The 21,446-nt window shown below is 44.0% G+C and overlaps 1 protein-coding gene across 8 annotated transcripts in view; it reads left to right on the top strand.

Annotated features, from left to right (window-relative positions):
* Nucleotides 1-21,446, top strand: part of GALNT11 (polypeptide N-acetylgalactosaminyltransferase 11) — a 103,340-nt gene that overhangs the window by 51,678 nt on the left and 30,216 nt on the right. For all 8 annotated transcript variants that reach the window (XM_074946306.1, XM_074946310.1, XM_074946308.1 and 5 more), the window contains 3 exons: nucleotides 2,730-2,882; nucleotides 5,977-6,195; nucleotides 10,926-11,030. In XM_074946306.1, the coding sequence (XP_074802407.1) occupies nucleotides 2,730-2,882; nucleotides 5,977-6,195; nucleotides 10,926-11,030 (477 nt within the window). The remainder of the gene's footprint in view (nucleotides 1-2,729; nucleotides 2,883-5,976; nucleotides 6,196-10,925; nucleotides 11,031-21,446) is intronic.

Below are 21,446 nucleotides of genomic sequence, written 5' to 3'. Positions count from 1 at the left end.
CAAACAAGTAGTAGGCACCTTTGAGTGTATAAGAAATGTTGATTCAGTCACTAGGTATGGGCAAATGTGAGGCAGGGACTCATTAAGGAAACCAGCACTGGCAAATGTTTCTTAGCCCCTGCTGCACAAAATGTACAAAATAAAAATACTTTAAGCAAATCTGTTTGCAAATTGAGTCATGATAGGGACAAAGAACGTAGGTCACATTTACAGGATGTTGGGCTGAATGCTGGAAATCAGTGACTTTGAAAACAAATTTGGGGTTATGGTGGAAAGCCAGCTGAACTGGGGCTTGTATGGTGATGCTGTGGCTACAGGCGTAACTCAATCCTTGGATGTATAAGAAGGAGCATATTGAGTAGAAGGAGAGAGATGGTTACCTCTATACAGCATTGATGAGATCGTTACTGAAATATTGTGTCCAAGTACGGCATGCCTGCTTTTAAAAGGATGTTGAAATATTGGAAAGGATTCAGAATAGAGTTGTTAGAAGAATTCAGGGCCTGGAAAATCTGCTTTCCAGTGAGAGACTTAGGAAGCTCAATCTATTTATCTTATCCAAGAGGAGGTGAAGAGGTGACTTGATGAGTCTGTAAGTACCTACTTGGGGAGAAGATTTCTGAGAGTCAAGGGCTCTTTAGTCTAGCAGACAAACACACAACAAAATCCAGTGGCTGGAAGCTGAAGTTAGGAAAAACTCAGAATGGAAGCAAGGTGCAAACTAAAGATTGGATATCTTTCTAAAACAGGTGTTCTAGCTCAACCAGAAGTTGTGGGCTTAATGCAGGAATTATTGGTTGACATGCTCTGGCCTGTGTTATGTAGGTCAGACTAGATCATCAATATGGTCTTTTCTGGCCTTAAAATCCCTGAATTTTAGTTACCAGAAAGAAGATAAAGTAGGGCAAACATTTTAACTCATACATGCAAAAGGGATTACAAGTCACACACATGTATATGTATCTGCATACAGCACATGTGGGAAACCTGTCTTAAAAACCACTTACAGGACTTAACAGTGTTTGCTTAATGGAGGTTGTTATATTAAGGTGGAGGAAAAAATGTACTTGTTAAGTTTGGGGATACTCTGAAATGGACAGGAGATTGATTAATCAAGATGATGACCTGTTACACAGGTTATTGTGTTGCAATGTACTGTAGCAGGAACAGTAGGGATGCTGAAGTTAAGGTTAAATGATTAACCTTATACTAGTAGTAATAAATAAATAGTCCATTCTAATCCCTGGTCAACACTTCAAAGTTATACCAGTATGACTGACAGAGGTAAATATATGTCATAAATATAAAGGGAAGGGTAAACCCCTTTAAAATCCCTCCTGGCCAGAGGAAAAATCCTCTCACCTGTAAAGGGTTAAGAAGCTAGGATAACCTCGCTGGCACCTGACCAAAATGACCAATGAGGAGACAAGATACTTTCAAAAGCTGGGGGGAGGGAAAAACAAAGAGTCTGTCTCTGTGTGATGCTTTTGCTGGGGACAGAACAGGAATGGAATCTTAGAATTTAGTAAGTAATCTAGCTAGATATGCGTTAGATTATGATTTCTTTAAATGGCTGAGAAATTAAGCTGTGCTGAATGGAATGGATATTCCTGTTTTTGTGTCTTTTTGTAACTTAAGGTTTTGCCTAGAGGGATTCTCTATGTTTTGAATCTGATTACCCTGTAGGGTATTTACCATCCTGATTTTACAGAGGTGATTCTTTTTTACTTTTTACTTCTATTAAAATCCTTCTTTTCAGAAACTGAATGCTTTTTCATTGTTCTTAAGTTCCAAGGGTTTGGGTCTGTGGTCACCTATGCAAATTGGTGAGGATTTTTACCAAACCTTCCCCAGGAAGAGGTGTGCAAGGGTTGGGAGGATTTGGGGGGGGGAAGACGTTTCCAAACAACGCTTTCCTAATAAATAAACCCAGATAAACGTTTGGTGGTGGCAGTGGAAGTCCAAGGGCAAAGGGTAAAATAGTTTGTACCTTGGGGAGGTTTTAACCTAAGCTGGTAAAAGTAAGCTTAGGAGGTTTTCATGCAGGTCCCCACATCTGTACCCGAGAGTTCAGAGTGGGGAAGGAACCTTGACAGGTGTGATTTTTTTTTTTTTTTTAAACCAATTTATAGTTTTACTGTTACAAGTCCTAGTGTGGACACACTGGTATAAAGGTGCCCTGCCTGTGTGGGAATACCTATACTGTTATAAAGCACTTTTATACCAGTATCACTGTGTCCACGCTAGCCGGGTTGGACCTGTGTACTTAAGCCTTGTCTGCAGTACTGGGTTAACCTGTATTGTCACCTATAACTTTCTAAACTTTCACTGTTGTCCTGAAACGTTCTATGTTTGGTCTTTTGTCTGAAAACTAAATATTGAAAGCTTGAAAAACATTGTGGCTCTTTCCAATGGGAAGGAGAGTGGGAGAAAATACGTGCTGTTGTTGTTTTTAAAAACCGCTTGCAACATTTTGTTTTGAACAATCCTAACAAGTGACAGGGAGGGTGACCTAGGCAAATTGATATGGACATTGCCTTTTTCAGAGAGTAAAGTCTTGCCTTTTTCCACCCATAGGAAATTGGTTTTGATTTAATGGTGAGATAAGCCTTTAAAAACTGAATACTGAGCACACACAATTCTACCCTAACTATCCTCTTAAAAAAAAAAATAGCATTGAACCTTCTCTGTACTCTACAGTGAGGTGTCTTCTGCTTTCTTGCGGACAGATCTGGATGTGTGGGGGTAGACTTCTAATCATCCCGTGCTCCAGGGTAGGACACATATTCCGTAAAAGGCGCCCCTATGGCTCACCGGGGGGGAAGGATACCATGGCACATAACTCTCTGCGCCTGGCACACGTGTGGATGGATGAATATAAGGTAAGACAAAAATTACTGAGTTTGAAATGGGAGTGTTCATTGAATTGTTCCAGTTTATGATAACACATCCATTCCTTTGTCTAACAAGATACTATCTGTGCACAGTTCTCGCTCATGTGACATACTTAGTGTGAGATACTCAGAAATTCCCAAGCGCTGTGTGTCTTTTTGGCCTGTGAGGTCAGCATTAGGGACCAGAGGCACCAGCCAATCCCACTTCCTGTCCAAAAAGGACTTCACCTACGGATTGTATGAGTACCCTACCTCCGTTCCGTGCCGTTTTTCTTGTATCAGCTATGGAGTTCTCCAGCTTTTTCTATCCTTGTTCTCTGAAAGCTGCCAGGGTCTTTTGTTACAGCAGATTTAGGGATGGAAGGCAGGTCTGAAGATATTTCCATGCTTATACATATAATGAAAGTGCCAAGATAATGGTATTGACTGAAGCTGTGGTGGGATGAATGATAGAAAGATTAGTATAGATGGTCTGTTTTCCTCTGTTTTGTTCAGCAGAGAGTACAACAGCAGCATTTAGTAAATTATTAAAAATTCTATATGATAGGGAAATAGTAAAAATTGCATTTTAATTTTTACATTCATGAGGAGTTGTAAATTATGTATTTATGCAATATGAGATACAAATATGCAATACAAAAAAGCAAGATATCATAGTTACACTTTTAAGGATACGATGATGACTGCACTGAATATCCCACTTCATTAATACTTTTATTGAAAAAAGGAACAGATACAATAATACACAGAATTATATATTTGATACAGAAAAGTCTTACCTAATTCATTCCTATGACAATGTACAGTTGCCCTGGATCCATTTCACTATATACATGATATACCTTGTGCTAGATTGTATTCGCCTTGCTCTTATAGCTTCTTTGTACCTGCTACAGAAATTTCAGTGATATTAACTTTGCAATCATCTTCAGAATCAACAAGTATCTCAGTAATGATGGATGTAAGCACTAGAATGTCATTATCGCCAGCAAGTTCCAGACATCAGTTAAAGTGCAGGTTTACCCAGCGAAGTGTCAGGGTTCCATGCTTATTGTATCCTAAAGAATGCATATGAAATTAGCCTAGTCTACAGACAGTGTCTTTTCTGTTTTACTTGCAAACTCAGTCTAGGATGTGAGAATCAACATGGGAATTTCCCTTTTCATACATCACCAGTAATAATGATTCTGCAAGCCATATTATGCCTAATGATATTGTGTAATCTCATTAGCTCTCATTGCACCTCTGTTGGAGTTGCACAGGTGTGACTGAGGGCATAATTTAGAATCTTTATTACTAGGGATGAGGTAGGATAAGGACAGAACCCAGCTTAACTCCAAGAGCCCAGATTAAAGGCCTGGTCCTGTAAATGCATGTGGATGTGAATATCTCCAATCACAGGCGTAGTCCTGTTGAAGTCAGTGAGACTAACCACATGAATAACATCATTCATATGCAAGAACAAGCCCTAAACTTGCATGTCTGGCAGTTAGAAAATAAATCATTTTTTCACTTGTAAACCAAACAAATTTGTTATGGAAATCATAGAGGCACAGTAAACATTGTCTCTAAAATGACATTATGGAATTTTGAAGCACTTAGAGGAGAGGAAGGTGGTCAGGAACAGTCAGCATGGAATCACCAAGGGCAAGTCATGCTTGGCCAACTTGATTGCCTTCTATGATAACTGGCTCTGAGGCTATGGGGAAAGCAGTGGATGTGATATTCCTTGACTTTAGCAAAACTTTTGATATGGTCTCCCATAGTATTCTTGCCAGCAAGTTAAAAAAGTATGAATTGGATGAAAGCTGGGTAGATCATCAGGCTCAACGGGTAGTGATCAATGTCTCGATGTCTAATTGCAAGCCCGGTATCAAGGGGAGTGCCCCAGGAGTCTGTCCTGGGGCCAGTTTTGTTCAACATCTTCATTAATGATCTGGATGATGGGATGGATTGCACGCTCAGCAAGTTCGTGGATGACACTAAGCTGGGGGGAGAGGTAGATACACTGGAGGGTAGAGATATGGTCCAAAGTGACCTAGACAAATTGGAGGATTGGGCTAAAATAAATCTGGTGAGGTTCAACAAGGACAAGTGTAGAATCCTGCACTTAGGATGGAAAAAATCCCATGCACTGCTACGGGCTGGGGACTGACTGGCTAAGAGGCAGTTTTGCAGAAAAGGACCTGGAGATTACAGTGGTTGAGAAGCTGGATAAGAGTCAACAGTGTGCTCTTGTTGCAAGAAGGCTAACGGCATATTGGGCTGCATTAGTAGGAGCATTGCCAGTAGATAGAGGGAAGTGATTACTCCCGTCTATTGGGCACTGGTGAGGCCACATCTGGAGTATTGTGTCCAGTTTTGGGCTCCCCACTACAGAAAGGATGTGGACAAATTGGAGAGAGTCCAGCAGAAGGCAACAAAAATGATTAAGGGGCTCGGGCACATGACTTACGAGGAGAGGCTGAGGGAACTGGGGTTATTTAGTCTGTAGAAGAGAAGAGTGAGGGGGGATTTGATAGCAGCTGTCAACTACCTGAAACGGGGTTCCAAAGAGGATGGAGCTTGGCCGTTCAGTGGTGGCAGATCACAGAACAAGAAGCAATGGTCTCAAGTTGCAATGGGGGAGGTCTAGTTGGGGATTGCCCCTGTTTTGAGCAGGGGGTTGGACTAGATGACCTTCTGAGGTCCCTTCCAACCCTGATATTCTATGATATTAGGAAAAACTATTTCATTAAGAGAGTGGTGAAGCACTGGAATGGGTTACCTAGAGAAATGGTGGAATCTCCATCCTTCAAGGTTTTTAAGGCCTGGCTTGACAAAGCCCTGGCTGGGATGATTTAGTTGGGGTTGGTCCTGCTTTGAGCAGGGGGCTGGACTAGATGACCTCCTAAGGTCTCTTCCAACCCTAATCTTCTATGATTCTAATTCCAATTTTCAGAGAAGATTTAATACTTTGTCAGTGGTTAAATGGAACAGGTATGTAGTTTAATACATTGGATTAATCATGGTTTAAAATTGGTACTTGAAGTAATGTACATAGTTCTGATACGATATTTTCTCCTATTTCTTTTCTATGTAGGAACAATATTTTGCTCTAAGACCTGAACTTAGGACCAGGAATTATGGAAACATTACTGACCGTGTGGAGTTGAGAAAAAAAATGAACTGCAAGTCATTTAAATGGTATTTAGATAATATCTACCCAGAGATGCAAATAGCCGGGCCCAATGCCAAAGCTCAGCAACCAGTTTTTATTAACAGAGGGCAAAAACGACCAAAAATACTGCGGCGTGGAAGGGTAAGACACTGTTCAACTTCTTTAGAAAATCCTTAGATTCCCCCCTTTTTAGGTAGTTTTGAAACTTACTGTGATGGTGCACATAGAATTAAGTATAATAAATTGTTTTCACAGTAGGTGATTTGGTGTATTACTGTAATAAAAGTTAGTTTTGTCTTGAAAATGACAAATTTTGTATATTTATCCAGAGGTAAATTGGAAAAGGCCCCTTTTATGTAAGCCAGGTTCTTTTCAGATGGTACAGTAATGAAGCAGTGTCTTTCCCTGCGTTGAGGGCTTTGCAGCTTTAAAGTCCACGTAGGACACTTTCATGACTGACCATTGGTTCTGAGAATAGATTTGGATTGAGAAGAACCTACCACGAGACTTTCACACTTTGTTTATAATGGATGTACAATGTAATTAGATATCCTCGGTCAGTACTTTTATTCAACAGTTTTGTGCAAAGATGAAAATTCACATCTGAATGAAAATGCCTCTCTTGCCCTTTACCCATAAGGTGAGGCCAAGTAAGAAATCTTACTCTTAGGTGTTCAGCGAAAGCATTTGGCGTATTAGTGGAAACCTAGCAAAAAACACCACCAAGAAGGATATGGTGATAAACTTTTAAAATGGTGCATATCCATCTATTACTAAGTAGACCTTGGTTTATGGGTTTGTATGCAAGAATTACCTGAGTTGCACCTGCTTTCGCCAGTGCTGAATCTGGCCCAGTACATTTTTTTTTTTTTTTTTAAACTTTCCAAAATAGCAGGAATGGATCCAGATTCCATAGAACATCTGTCAATCTTTCTATGTGCAAGAGAGCTGTAGGAGACTCAGGTAATTCTTATTTTAGGTATGGACAGGTGGGAACCTCCCACTGATGATCATAAACCAATTTAATAAGTAACTTGGTTAATACGTAAACACGCCATCTCCCCCCGCCCCCTCCGGACAACATAGCGTAGCCTGCAATATTTATCAGTAAACTTTAAATAATGGATGCAACTGTTAAGTGTACGGCCCCAATTCTCCAGGCTGCTGCATGCGGAACACAAGATCGGACATACTGGGTAAGACCAAGGATCCATCTAGCCCAATATCTTGTCTTCTGACAGTGGCCAATGCCGGGTACTTCAGAGGGAATGAACAGAGCAGGCGATCATCAAGTGAACACCTGTGCTCGTGTAGAGTCCCTTTGAAATCACTAGGATTTCACTGCAGAAGGAGCTGCAGCAGTGAAGCAGTTATAGAATATTTTCTTCAGTTCAGTACCTAGTCGGGACGCCATATGTTTTAAAATGAAATGTCTGGTTTGTTCTAAGTACAGCAGATGCACCAAGCACTTAGGCATTTCCCTTGTCGCTCTTTTTACCTTTGGAGGATAATAATGGCTTTCTGGTTACTCCCAGATGAAGGCTTAGCTGAAGGAATACTGTTGATTTTGGATGAGGTTATTAAAGGCTTTTGAACATCTCAGAATGAAGTAAGGGGGCCTTATCCGTAGCCAAGGATCTCCTTCCCTTCAATTTAGAGCGGGAGAGGCCAACCTGAGCCCGAGAAGGAGCCAGCATTTACCATTGTACATTGCCAAAGATTCACAGTAATACGTCAGCAGCCCCCAGCAGCTTCCCCCGCGCAGTTCCCAGTGCTTCACACCCACTGGCAGCCCCGCCAGTCAGCGCCTTCCTCTCCCTCCCCACACCTCCCAATCAGCTGTTTCATGGCATGTGTAAGGGGGCTTATTCCTTCACCCACTTACTTCCCTGCTCCTTCTCGCATGAACAGAGAGCAAGAATACCCGAAGTCCAAAGGTGCAAACAATTCGATGTTTATTGGAGTGAACTTCCAGCGAGCATGATTCCAGTTTCCTTCTTTAGTGTCCCCCTTCCCAGCTCTGACACCACAGAGCCTTACCTGTGTCCCTGTTTCCATTCCCCCCCTTAGCAAAACATGATTCCAATTTCCCCACCCCCATTCCCTGTTCCCATTCCCCCCCTTAATTGCTGATTGACTGCAGACTATATAGTAAAAGTTGAGTTCTGCTTAGCTATACCTTAACCTCTCATTTTACTGAAATTTAACTAACCAATCCTAACAGATTGTAACATGATTATTTAACCAATTATATCTCATCACCTTAATTAGTTTACACCCAGGAAAATTAATTATACAGCAAACAGAAACTATCTCAGAACCAGATAGATATTATGCAGACAAACAGTAGGAAAATGGAGACTACAATGATAGAACAACACAGAAATGAGGGTTTCACATCCCAGCTATTGATAAGTGAGTTCTTGCCAGACAGGATGCTATCAAACTAAGTTTCCTTTTACATTTTCTAGGCACTTCCCTTTCTCTGGAGGTGATAAGCATTATCAGGACAGGATTGTATTCCTAACAGCCCAATAGCACCTTATTTCAATGTGACTAGTTTGCAATGTGAGGATGTGACCATATGCTTCCCAGCTTATGGCTGCCTCTGCTGCTTAGCCAGAGGCTTTAGCCTAAGAACAGGGCCTCAGACTGTCACAGTAAGAAAAGGCCCTTACACCGGCAGATAGTGATTTTGATTTTCTTTTATACCTCTATAACTAGCTAAGTGATAAGAATACACCTAAATTCTTAGAGTATAAGCCTTTACAGATAGGCCTGAATATCTATATCCTAACAGCGTGCAGGAGGCTCTGGGGGTGGAGGGGGAGAAGTGAGGGCATGGCAGGCTCAGGGGAGGGAGTGGGAAGAGGTGGAGTGGGGGCAGGGCTTGTGGCAGAGCCAGGGGTTGAGCAGTGAGCACCCTCCCCCGCCCTGGCACACTGGAAAGTTGGCGCCTGTAGCTCCAGCCCCGGAGTCGGTGCCTATACAAGGAGCTGCATATTAACTTCTGAAGAGCCGCGTGTGGCTCCGGAGCCACAGGTTGGCCACCCCGATTTAGAGGATAGCCTTGTATGTCCTTTGAATAAACAGGACAGTGTACTGCCAAATCTAATTAATGTCCTGCAGATTGAGTCTTTGGGGTTTGATAAGTGTGCTCAATATTGTGTGGGGTGGTTAGTCAGCTTTGGCTCTAATTCATTACATAAACTGATTCAAGAGGCCCGGGAACAGAATGATCAGCCAATATCACCACAGTGTGCCAGACTCCAAAGGGTTCAGAATAAATTACTCCAAATCCCACCTTTTATTATATAAAAACTAATTTGGAAGGGAGCAGTGCTTGTTAGCCAGCTGGGGAAGTATCATAAAAATTGTCAAACACTAGTGGTTCATGACTGATGAGACACACTCATCATTTTAAAACCACGTAAGTTACTTAATTTAAGGACCTACTGGTGAGTGATTAACATTCAAAATTTTCCCTAAAGTCTTTGATAGAGAATGTTCCTTAGAATCCTCTCAGTTTAAAATATGTAATTTATTTGATTTAGATGTATAGTGCAAATCAGCAAAGGGATAGCAGTTATTTATGCTGCAGGACATAGCATCTTAGGGCATCTGAAGAAGCAAAATTGCTGGGGGTGATGCTCAGAGAAAAATGGAATTTAGTTTGTTGTTGTGCTGCCCAATTATTTAGTGTCATGCTACAGAGTAGCTATTTCTTTCTGGATTTATGTATCCATTAGAAGTGTCTCGAGTGTTTATAGCAATGCCTTTTGGCTTTATAAATCTAAAGAATAAGAAAATACTGATTTTTCAGGAATAGCCTAGTAATAAGACAAAAGCCAAAGTAACTGCATGCATTTATCTAAGGCAAAATTGGCTCATTTTTCAGGATGGCTCACTGTTCCAAGGCTGTGAAAGCTCGTCTACATTCAGCTCCAAAATGGGGATCAGCTTTTTTTCCTATTGTTGATCATACTGAAGCCAAATAATTCTAGACCAGAATAAAAGCCTTTGAGCATGCTGATCTACTTCATGGGACCACTGACCAAATGACCATCAGCAGAATTCAGGGTTGGGTGGGAGAGACTCTTGTCACACCAGGAGAGCAGCTGAGCAGCCACTAGGAGCTTTATAATTCATCTCAGTAGTAGGCTTTCTTCAATAATGCAGCCACATATTGAGTGTCTGATCCCAGTCTGTCCAAAAAAGCCAAACTCCAGGTAATTCTACTTCAGGTTACAGTCAATGCATCAAAACTGGGCTGGGATCTCATCCGAAAGACATGGGAAGTTTTACACTCTAAATTGAATCCCCACCGGAGGCCTAATAAAATTAAGGTAGTTGAGACCAGGTAGAGTCAGTTCCTGAGGTTTTTGGAAGTCAGGTGGCACAAAGTCACTTGCATTAAGTGAATCCAAAAGGGAACGTGGTGGGGGCAAAACATTCTTATGTTTGTAATTGCTGTGAATCCTAGAAAGAAAACCCATAAATATCCAGGAGTGAAAGTATATGTGTGACCTCTGCTGTTCAGAGAAAGGATGAAGTTGTTAGGGAATAACTGAATTACACAAACACAACAGGCAAAATTCTGTCATGTGTGCACACCACTACTTCCAAATTGCAGGGAGGAGGAAACTTGTCAGGTCTTGAAGATAAAATTAAATTGTTTTAAAGTGTGTTTATACTAAAATATTAATTTAAAAAGCAGAATGTCCTATATGTGAAAAGGGAAGAAGGTGTTTCTTTGTGAGCATATGATGAGTTTTAGGAAATACGGATTATTAGAAGATTTGCCAAATGTTTCTTCTGCTACTTGCCTTTAATGATGGTATAAATTAAGCTGTCATCGTTTCCTTTCACAGCTTTATCACCTTCAAACCAACAAATGTCTGGTTGCCCAGGGTCACCCAAGTCAGAAAGGAGGACTAGTTGTGGTTAGGGAGTGTGACTACAGTGATCAAAACCAGGTAGGTGATCGATGTTGGCTTGCTGCCATTAATTCAAGTAAGGATTTTCCAGACTTTCCAAATTGCTGGCATGTTGTGCTGTTGAGAAGGAGCCTAATGCAACACCTAATTTTGATTAAAAGGAGCCAGCTGCAAAGTACCTTTATCTTTAGTGTGCAAGTGCTGACCATGTAGATTGCAAATCCTACCATGCCACACTTACGTGTGTGTCTACACTTAAAACGCTACAGTGGCACAGCGGCTGTAGTCCTTCCATAGCTCATCTTAAGTGATCACTCTCCTTACAGTGTGTATGATAACACCCATTTTTTCATGTTCTGTGTGTATATAAATCTCCTCACTGTATTTTCCACTGAATGCAACTGAAGTGAGCTGTAGCTCACAAAAGCTTATGCTCAAATAAATTGGTTAGTCTCTAAGGTGCCACTAGTAGTCCTTTTCTTTTTGCGAATACAGACTATCACAGCTGCTACTCTGAAACCCTTCCATGTAGACACCTGAGAGGCGGTAAGCTAGATTGACGGAAGATATCTCCACTGATCAAGTGCTGTCTACACAGGGACTCAGGTTGGCTTTATGTCGCTCAGGGGTATGGATTTTTCACACTCCTGACCAACGTAATTAAAGTGATCTGATTTTCTAATGTAGACCAGGCCCTAGTCTTATGCGGAGCAGCCTGCTCTGGTCAACATGGAGCATCGGATGCTGGGAGCTGTTATCTTTGTGGGTTGCATCTTTGTATTAATGTGAACTGCATATGGCTCACGGGCTCCACTTTGGCCACCCCTTGTAGAAAGGCTGTCATTCCTTTGACTCTAAGGGCTGGTCTTCACTATCCACACTGCTGCAATCGATGTAGCAGGGATCAATTTAGCAGATTTAGTGAAGACCTGCTAAATTGATGGCAGAGCGCTCTCTGGTTGACTCCGGTGGAAGAGTAAGGGAAGTCGACCGGAGAGCGTCTCCTGTCGACGCAGTGCAGTGAAGACACCGGGGTAAGTTGACCTAAACTACATCGACTCCAGCTACATTAGTCACATAGCTGGAGTAGCGTAACTTAGGTCGATTTACCTCTGTAGTGAAGACAAGCCCTTAGAGCTGCTACAGTCAGTCAGTTGTTAACTAGTTCTGGGGACTCACGATACGTACATGCTGCTGCTTTGTCCACTGTCCCGCTTGCACTCTGCCTCTGTTCAGTTTGTTTTTAATTAAGACAAGTATTGCATTTTCTGGGTTTCTCATTGTGTGGCACTATCAGGGTTCCTTCCCCACTCTGAACTTTAGGGTACAGATGTGGGGACCTGCATGAAAGACCCCCTAATCTTATTTTTTACCAGCTGAGGGTAAAAACTCCCCAAGGCACAAATTCTCCCTTGTACTTTGGATTAGGTAAACGCTGCTACCACCAAGTGATTCAAACAAACATTTAGGGAGGGCCACTTGGAACCTTATCTTCCCCCTAATATCCCCCCAAGCCGTACACCCCCTTTCCTGGGGAGGCTTGAGAATAAACAAGATGAGCACAGACCAACCTTGGGTTTTTAGGGACACTAAAAACCCCAATTAGATTCTTAAAGAAAACAGAACTTTATTAAAAAGAAAAGTAAAAGAAACACTTCTGTAAAATTAGGATGGAAAATAATCTCACAGGGCAATCAGATTCAAAACACAGAGGGTTTCCCCTCTAGGCAAAAGTTTAAGGTTACAAAAACAGGGATAAACCTCCCTCTTAGCACAGAGAAAATTCACAAACTGAAACAAAAGATAATCTAACGCATTTCCTTGCTATTACTTACTATTTCTGTAAGATTAGATGCTTAGTTCAGCTATGGCTTATGGAGATGTATTTTCCCTGTCCTGGTTCCTCACTGACCCCAGAGCGAACAACAAAGAGAACAAAAGCAAACCCGTGTCCCCACAGATTTTGAAAGTATCTTCTTCTCTCATTGGTCCCTTTGGTCAGGTGCCAACCAGGTTACCCGAGTTTCTTAATCCTTTACAGGTAAAGGAGGGATTTTATGCTACCCGTAGCTGTATGTTTGACAGACACCATTAGCATATTGTGACTTGGGGGTGGGGGGCCTCGTAACTCTAGTTCTCTGAAAAGCAGGCTCCGCTAAGGGGTTTCAAGATGGTCACCCCAAAATTAAGGCACCTGCAATCACTAGTCAGTTTGGAAAACTTGGCGCCGTTATTTCTACGTTAGTCTAGGAAAGTACTGATGCCTTAAGGCACTAAGGGGCCTGGTGCATGATGCCACCTACTGGAACCAGTGGCTTTAGAGCAGGGGTGGGCAAACTTTTTGGCCCGAGGGCCACATCTGGGTGGGGAAATTGCATGCAGGGCCATGAATGTAGGGCTGGGGCAGGGGGTTGGGGTGTAGGAGGAGGTGTGGTCTGCAGGAAGGGGCTCAGGGCGGAGGTTGAGGCACAGAAGGGATGCGGGGTGTACAAGGGGGCTCGAGGTGCGGGAGGGGTGTTGGAGAGGGCTCAGGGCAGGAGGTTGGGGCTCAGGAGCGGTGTGGGGTGTACAAGGGGGCTCAGGGCAGGGGGTTGGGGTGTGGGCTCTGGCCCGGTGCCGCTTATGTGGAGCAGCTCTGGGGTGGCAGCGGCACACAGTGGGGCTAAGGTGGGCTCCCTACCTGCCCTGGCCCCGCACTGCTCCCAGAAGCGGCTGGGACCAGGTCCCTGCGGCCCTGGGGGAGGGGGAGCTGAGGGTTCAGTGTGCTTCCCTTGCCTGCAGGTACCTCCCCTGAAGCTCCCATTGGCCGTGGTTCCCTGTTCCCGGCCAATGGGAGCTGCAGGGGGCGGTGCCTGCAGGCGAGGGCAGTGCATGTAGCCCTCTGCCCACCCCTCCTCCAGGGGATGCAGGGACATGGTGCTGGCTGCTTCCAGAAATGGCGCGGAGCTTGTGGCGCCACGGGCAATGGTGAGCTGGAACCAGTTTGCACCGGTTCGTGTGAACCGGTTGTTAAAGGGGTGGGCAAACTCCGGCCCGCCTGAGCTCTCAGCTGGGGAGGTTCCCCTGAGAATCCCTTTTTAATTTTTACTCACCTGGCAGCGCTCCGGGACTTTGGCGGCGGGTCCTTCACTCCCTCCGGGTCTTCGGCGGCACCAAACGACCCGCCGCCAAAGTGCTGCTGAAGACCCGGAGCGAGTGAAGGAATCGGTTCTTCAGCTTTTGGCAGCTCATCACTGGCCACGGGCCGTAGTTTGCCCACCCCTGCTTTAGAGCTTGGGTCCCTGCTAGTCCTGTGAGACTTGTGGGGAGATGCCAGAGCTCTGAGGAGTGATCTACTGCAGCTTGTATCTTCAGAGAACAAGAGTGACAGATAAGTAATTTTTTCTCAGTAGCTCCTCTGTTTCATCAAGTAGTTTTAACAAAGCAAGTGTGAGTTCCTTAGGGAAGATGCTATTACCGTCAGTAGCAAAAATATGCTTTTGTTTGAAAATGGTTTTGGAGTCAAGATTTTGCTCTGTGATTTATTTTATATCTTATAAAAAGCTAGCAGTCTTACTAATTGACTGCAAATGCAGTGCTGAATCAGTTTACACAAAACTATACACTTATCTGTGATGTTAAACTGTGAAGCTGCATTTTTAAATTACAGGTTTCAGAGTAACAGCCGTGTTAGTCTGTATTCGCAAAAAGAAAAGGAGTACTTGTGGCACCTTAGAGACTAACCAATTTATTTGAGCATGAGCTTTCGTGAGCTACAGCTCACTTCATCGGATGCATACTGTGGAAACTGCAGAAGACATTATATACACACAGAGACCATGAAACAATACCTCCTCCCACCCCACTCTCCTGCTGGTAATAGCTTATCTAAAGTGATCATCAAGTTGGGCCATTTCCAGCACAAATCCAGGTTTTCTCACGCTCCGCGCCCCCCCCCCCCCCACACAAACTCACTCTCCTGCTGGTAATAGCCCATCCAAAGTGACCACTCTCTTCACAATGTGTATGATAATCAAGGTGGGCCATTTCCTGCAAAAATCCAGGTTCTCTCACCCCCTCACCCCCCTCCAAAAACCCACTCTCCTGCTGGTAATAGCCTATCCAAAGTGACCACTCTCCTTACAACGTGCATGAAAATCAAGGTGGGACATTTCCAGCACAAATACAGGTTTTCTCACCCCCCCCCCCCCCAAACACACACACAAACTCACTCTCCTGCTGGCAATAGCTCATCCAAACTGACCACTCTCCCCACAATGTGCATGACAGTCAAGGTGGGCCATTTCCAGCATAAAAGATAGCGACCTTACAACAAAAAAACTTCAAATCCAGACTCCAGCGAGAAACTGCTGAATTGGAATTCATTTGCAAATTGGATACTATTAATTTAGGCTTAAATAGAGACTGGGAGCGGCTAAGTCATTATGCAAGGTAGCCTATTTCCCCTTGTTTTTTCCTACCCCCCACCCCAGACGTTCTGGTTAAACTTGCATTTATGCTGGAAATGGCCCACCTTGACTGTCATGCACATTGTGGGGAGAGTGGTCAGTTTGGATGAGCTATTGCCAGCAGGAGAGTGAGTTTGTGTGTGTGTGCTCTGCCACAATACATACTCTCTAAGGGCTCAGACAAAGAACCATACTTTTTAAAAATTCATTATTTTAAGCCATTCTCCTGATTTTAATGGCTGACTCAATTTTTAAGTTGATTTTAGGGTTGGCAATACTGAGTTAAACTTTAGCATATTGAAAACTAGCTCACAGGTTCAAATACTGCCAGTATTACCAGTGGTGGTATTCATCCAGCAAAATGGCTGCCATTAGCAAGAGTCTCATAAGAGCCAACTGTAATTTAAAACTTCATTTTCCCACCACATTTCACAGCTAATCTAAGCTGCTTCTTAATTTTTGGAACCTGCTGAACAAAGTGCCTATTGTATTGCTATAAATAGATTTGTATTTGGTATGTATTCCAAGAGCTAATGATTTTTTCTGTGTATACAGTGCTAATGGTAGAAAAAGTTACCTGAAAAATTTCAGGCAGACTGGAAATTAACAAAAACTAAAATTAAATGTTCCTTGCACACACTTGAACAATCTTCTATAATTTATCTGAAATGCACCAGCAAGAGGATCTCTGATAGAAAATAGGCTTAATCATAGAATCATAGAATATCAGGGTTGGAAGGGACCTCAGGAGGTCATCTAGTCCAACCCCCTGCTCAAAGCAGGACCAATCCCCAACTAAATCATCCCAGCCAGGGCTTTGTCAAGCCTGACCTTAAAAACCTCTAAGGAAGGAAATTCCACCACCTCCCTAGGTAACGCATTCCAGTGTTTCACCACCCTCCTAGTGAAAAAGTTTTTCCTAATATCCAACCTAAACCTCCCCCACTGCAACTTGAGACCATTACTCCTTGTTCTGTCATCAGCTACCACTGAGAACAGTCAAGATCCATCCTCTTTGGAACCCCCTTTCAGCTAGTTGAAAGCAGCTATCAAATCCCCCCTCATTCTTCTCTTCCGCAGACTAAACAATCCCAGTTCCCTCAACCTCTCCTCATAAGTCATGTGTTCCAGTCCCCAATCATTTTTGTTGCCCTCCGCTGGACATTTTCCAATTTTTCCACATCCTTCTTGTAGTGTGGGGCCCAAAACTGGACACAGTACTCCAGATGAGGCCTCACCAATGTTGAATAGAGGGAAACGATCACGTCCCTCGATCTGCTGGCAATGCCCCTACGTATACAGCCCAAAATGCCATTGGCCTTCTTGGCAACAAGGGCACACTGTTGACTCATATCCAGCTTCTCATCCACAGTAAACCCTAGGTCCTTTTCTGCAGAACTGCTGCCGAGCCATTCGGTCCCTAGTCTGTAGCGGTGCATGGGATTCTTCCGTCCTAAGTGCAGGACTCTGCACTTGTCCTTGTTGAACCTCATCAGATTTCATCCAGCCCATACTACTTTAACTTGCTGGCAAGAATACTGTGGGAGACCGTGTCAAAAGCTTTGCTAAAGTCAAGGAACAACACGTCCACTGCTTTCCCCTCATCCACAGAGCCAGTAATCTTGTCATAGAAGGCAATTAGATTAGTCAGGCATGACTTGCCCTTGGTGAATCCATGCTGACTGTTCCTGATCACTTTCATCTCCTCTAAGTGCTTCAGAATTGATTCCTTGAGGACCTGCTCCATGATTTTTCCAGGGACTGAGGTCAGGCTGACTGGCCTGTAGTTCCCAGGATCCTCCTCCTTCCCTTTTTTAAAGATGGGCACTACATTAGCCTTTTTCCAGTCATCCGGGACTTCCCCCAATCGCCACAAGTTTTCAAAGATAATGGCCAATGGCTCTGCAATCACACTTAAGAAGTGTTTTAAAGATGTGCTTATTCTTTTTACAGGATTTATTAGAACAAAACAACGTTTCAGGCCTAAAGGGAGGAAATTATATTGTTCTACAATATGTTTGGCTAGCAGAGAACAAAAACATCTCGTAAAGAGATAGCATGGTGTTGGTCAGTTTTCTATTAGAACTGACGGCTGAGTTTGTTTCAGGTAAATTAGGTGCATTGTAAAGGAAGCCAGACAGTAGTGTTCAAAAGCTGAAGAAAGTTTATACCTCCTGAGAAGGGTAAAATGGGAAAGTTACAATTACTAGTGATTGAATTTCTTAACCACCTCCTCTTTCTTTCTGAATACCATAAGATTATTCAAGGAAAAGGGGTGTAAATAGGCCTTATATTACAGGGGGAGGCAACTGTCTCCTCTCCTCCCCCATGTGGAATTCTAGCAGCTCAATGTTAAGATCATAGGAGGAAGAAGGAGGGAGACAGTGCCCAAAGGGTACGGATATTTATTATTCCTGATCAACATCCACATAAAAGGTCACATGTTTTTCAAATCGTTCACTTCACAGATTATGTAATTTAAAAAAAAAAAAAAAAAAAAAAAGAGTACTCTCGGCGGGTCCTGCGCTTCTAGGCGGTTAGGGTTTGCCTCAGAGGTTTGCTGTGACCCCAGGGGTGAAAGTAAAATGTGTCTTACTGGTATGGGGGGGCTTTGCCCCCCCAGAAGGGGCGGAGCCTCGGGAGGAAGGGGTGGGGTTTGGGGGGGTCAGCATCCCCCAGCCAGCCTGCCTGCGCTGCCTGGGGCTCCGGCAGCAATTTAAAGGGCCTGGGGCTCCAGCAGCCGGAGCTTCGGGCCCTTTAAAATAGCCAGCCTTGGGGTAGCTGCTCCTTTTGCGCCCCCCACCCCTGGTGGCGCAAAAGGTCGGGGATGTTAAAGCACTGCTGTGGCAGCGCTTTAAAGTCAGCGGTATGGGCTGGTACAGGCCACTTTTTACTGGTATGCTGTACTGCCCCGTACCACCTTACTTTCACCCCTGTGTGACCCACAATGTAGCCTCTCCCCCCTCCTAGAGGCCAGGGTTACAGCTTACTGAGTCACTTTCGTCATCAGTCAGTTAATGGGTTTGGTGTAGAACCCTGTCTTCCTTCTCAGGGAGCATTTGTGTAGAGGTAGGGGGGTGTGTGTGGGGAATTAGAGGGAACCCGGCCCCTCCCTCTTCTCCGGGTTCCAGCCCAGGGACCCTAATTGGCAGCAGCAACAGGTAGTTTTCCTATACTACTGGAGCTGTAGCCCTTTCCTGGGCTATTTCCCCAAACGGCCCCTCCTAGCACCCTCCCAGGTACCTGACCATGCTCCTTCTCCTGGCTCTTTTTTACTGCGCACCTTCCCACAGCACACCTTCTTACTCCCAGCTCCTACCAGCTGGCCTCTCTGAAGGGGCTTCCTTTTAAACTAGTCCCAGCTGGTTCTAAATTCGCTTCAGGTGATCTGATTAGCCTATTTCCCTTGATTGCTTCTAATCAGTTCTTAATTGGTCCCAGGTGTCTTATAGAGTCTGCCTGACTTAATTGCTTCTAGCACTTTCCTGACTGCTCTGGGGTAGCCCCTGCCCTGGTCACTCAGGACACAGAAAACTATTCGTCCAGTGTGTTTTCCTTCTACCAGACTACTGCAGCCAACCGGTCTGGGTCTGTCATGTATTTTGTTTTCAACTTTTTCTCTGCAACCATGAGGGCTACTAATGTACTTAAAAAAAAAAAAAAAGAGGGGGGGAGATAAACAATTCCCTGATTCTAGGAACTGGGGCTTTAAGAAAAACACCAAATATTGTGAGGCTACTGATAAAGTCAACAGAGTTGTAACACTGTTAACCATTAACTTTTCTCTCTGATAATCAGCATCAAAGAATGTTAGAAAATAGTTTGAGCAATTCAAAATAGGAGAGGGAAGCTCCCCAGTTTCACAGGGCTTGACGTGACATGCTGATGTAGTGTTGCATCATCCTGTAGTGACGGGATGCAGTAAGGGAAAGAAAATAGTGCACTGGAAAGGAGTACCTGCTCTCAGGCAACCTGTAGCCAGTCAAGGAAGTGCATTTGTGCAGAACTGTGCAATGGCATATCCCTGCTGCTCCCCATTCCTATTAATTCCATCACTTAGATTGGATTAGTATGGAGAATCTCATGGATATGAAGGGGGGGAAAGGAGGCTCTGGGGTTTAGTCTGAAATTTGAAAAAAGCAGCTGTAATTTCAGGCATTTGAGAAGACGGCTTTTCAAAAGGGCGAATTTACATGAAACCTTACTGCCATTCAATGCCTTTTTCCCAGAGGGGAGAAAGAGCTGCTAGTGGGGTCTGCCTTTACCCCCAAAAGGGGAAATATGGTGAAAGAATAGGCCATGCTGTAGGTGAGGCTGACAGAGGATGCTTAGCTCTTCTTCCGCCATCAGCTGCTGGTGCTCTTTTACTTACTGGTGGGAAGGCAGGGAGCCCTGAAAGCTCCCCATGCATGCATCCGCTGTTGTCACTTCAGATTAAAACACTTCGTGAGTCCCCGCTTGGTTAGCCACAGATGATAGGAAGCCTTGGGTATCAGTGTTTCCTCCAGCCAGACCAGGGAGTCTGAGCTCCTTGTACTTTCCCCCTTATTGTTATGCTCTCATACTACATGTATCAGAAGTGGTGGCACTCTTCCGAGCTGACTGCATCATATCTGAGAAGCCAAGTGAGTACGTTACCAAAGTTCCTGTTTTATCCAGGGACAGATTTGAAATAAAGAGAAATTGATAACTTAAAGGTAAAAAACCACCAAACAAAAATCCCTTAATTATGTAAGATCACAGGTCTCTAACAGAATATATTTGCGGTTTCCAACTGTTGAATTAGTTTTCACAAGATAGTGTATTTAGATAGCTGATACTGACCCACAAATAAACTCCATTGGGGGCAATCAGTCAGAAAGAATTAATGTTCTCAGAAGTCTCTGCCTCATTAAAGAAAATACTTAACCTGGTGCTATCAAGGCATATTCCGTATTTCAAAGGAGAAAATGGGGCAAGAGAAAGCAGGTGTTTTGCATAGCGCCTAATGGTTAAAGTGGGGTGTATGGAGGATATTAGGGAGGGGTAGTGCCTCTGTTGGAGGAATACGTCATGCTCCATAGCGAGTAGTTCATCTACTTTGGTCCCTGCTGAAACCCAGCTCTCACCCATGGCTCTAAGTAGCTGTTCGTATGCGACGGCGGCCACGCCCTGGTAAACAGCGTTGACGAGTGGGCTAAACCAGGTGAGAGTAGCTGATGGGTCTTTTACCCCCAGCAAGATAAGGAAACTGCCTTTCTCTAGCAGGCAAAGACTGTTCTGGTGGACTGGGTGGAGGAAATCAATTTATGATTCAGCGGCCATGAAGGCGGTTCAGCAATGCGCCCCACAGCACAGAGAGCATGACAAGGCACTGAGATGTCCTGGTCACCCACCGCAGCTAAGGAAGTCCGCAGCCGTAACGATTCTTTGTGCAGCTGCCGAGAGAGTGGGGCTCCCCCAGCACAACAGTTTTCTCGCTCAAAAATTTCCTACAAAGGTTTTCTTGCAACTCTGATCCCATTAATGTCATTTTATCAAATCTCATCATCCTTAACATTCTATCATTAATCCAAGTCCTGATGTGATGGGGGCGTGGTGAAGCGATAGTTGGAGATGACCACTGGCAGACAATCCTGCATGTAGGCGGCCCTAAATATTGCCTGCCCCATAACATCTGGCCAGACTACTGTGGCTGGCAGATCATCCTACAGCAGTTGAAAAACAATAAGAAGAAAAGACTCATTCTAGGAGCATGAAATGTCCGCACCCTGATGGATGGAGGTGATGCATAAAGGCCTGAAAGAAGAACAGCTCTTGTCTCCAGCGAACTTACCCGCTACGATATTGATATTGCAGCCCTGAGTGAGATTAGACTGGCTGGAGAAGGTTCCATCAGTGAGCTAGGAAGTGATTACACTTTCTTTTGGAAAGGAAAAGCAGAGGTTGAAGACAGGATCCATGGAGTCAGATTTGCAATAAGAACGCCTCTCCTGAAACAACTCCCTGACCTCCCTGTTGGCCTGAA

Source organism: Natator depressus, chromosome 2 (assembly GCF_965152275.1).
Source record: "Natator depressus isolate rNatDep1 chromosome 2, rNatDep2.hap1, whole genome shotgun sequence".
In the NCBI taxonomy this organism is placed as follows: Eukaryota; Metazoa; Chordata; order Testudines; family Cheloniidae; genus Natator; species Natator depressus.
Note: the sequence above shows the minus strand (reverse complement) of the source record. Positions and strands in the feature narration are given on the sequence as shown.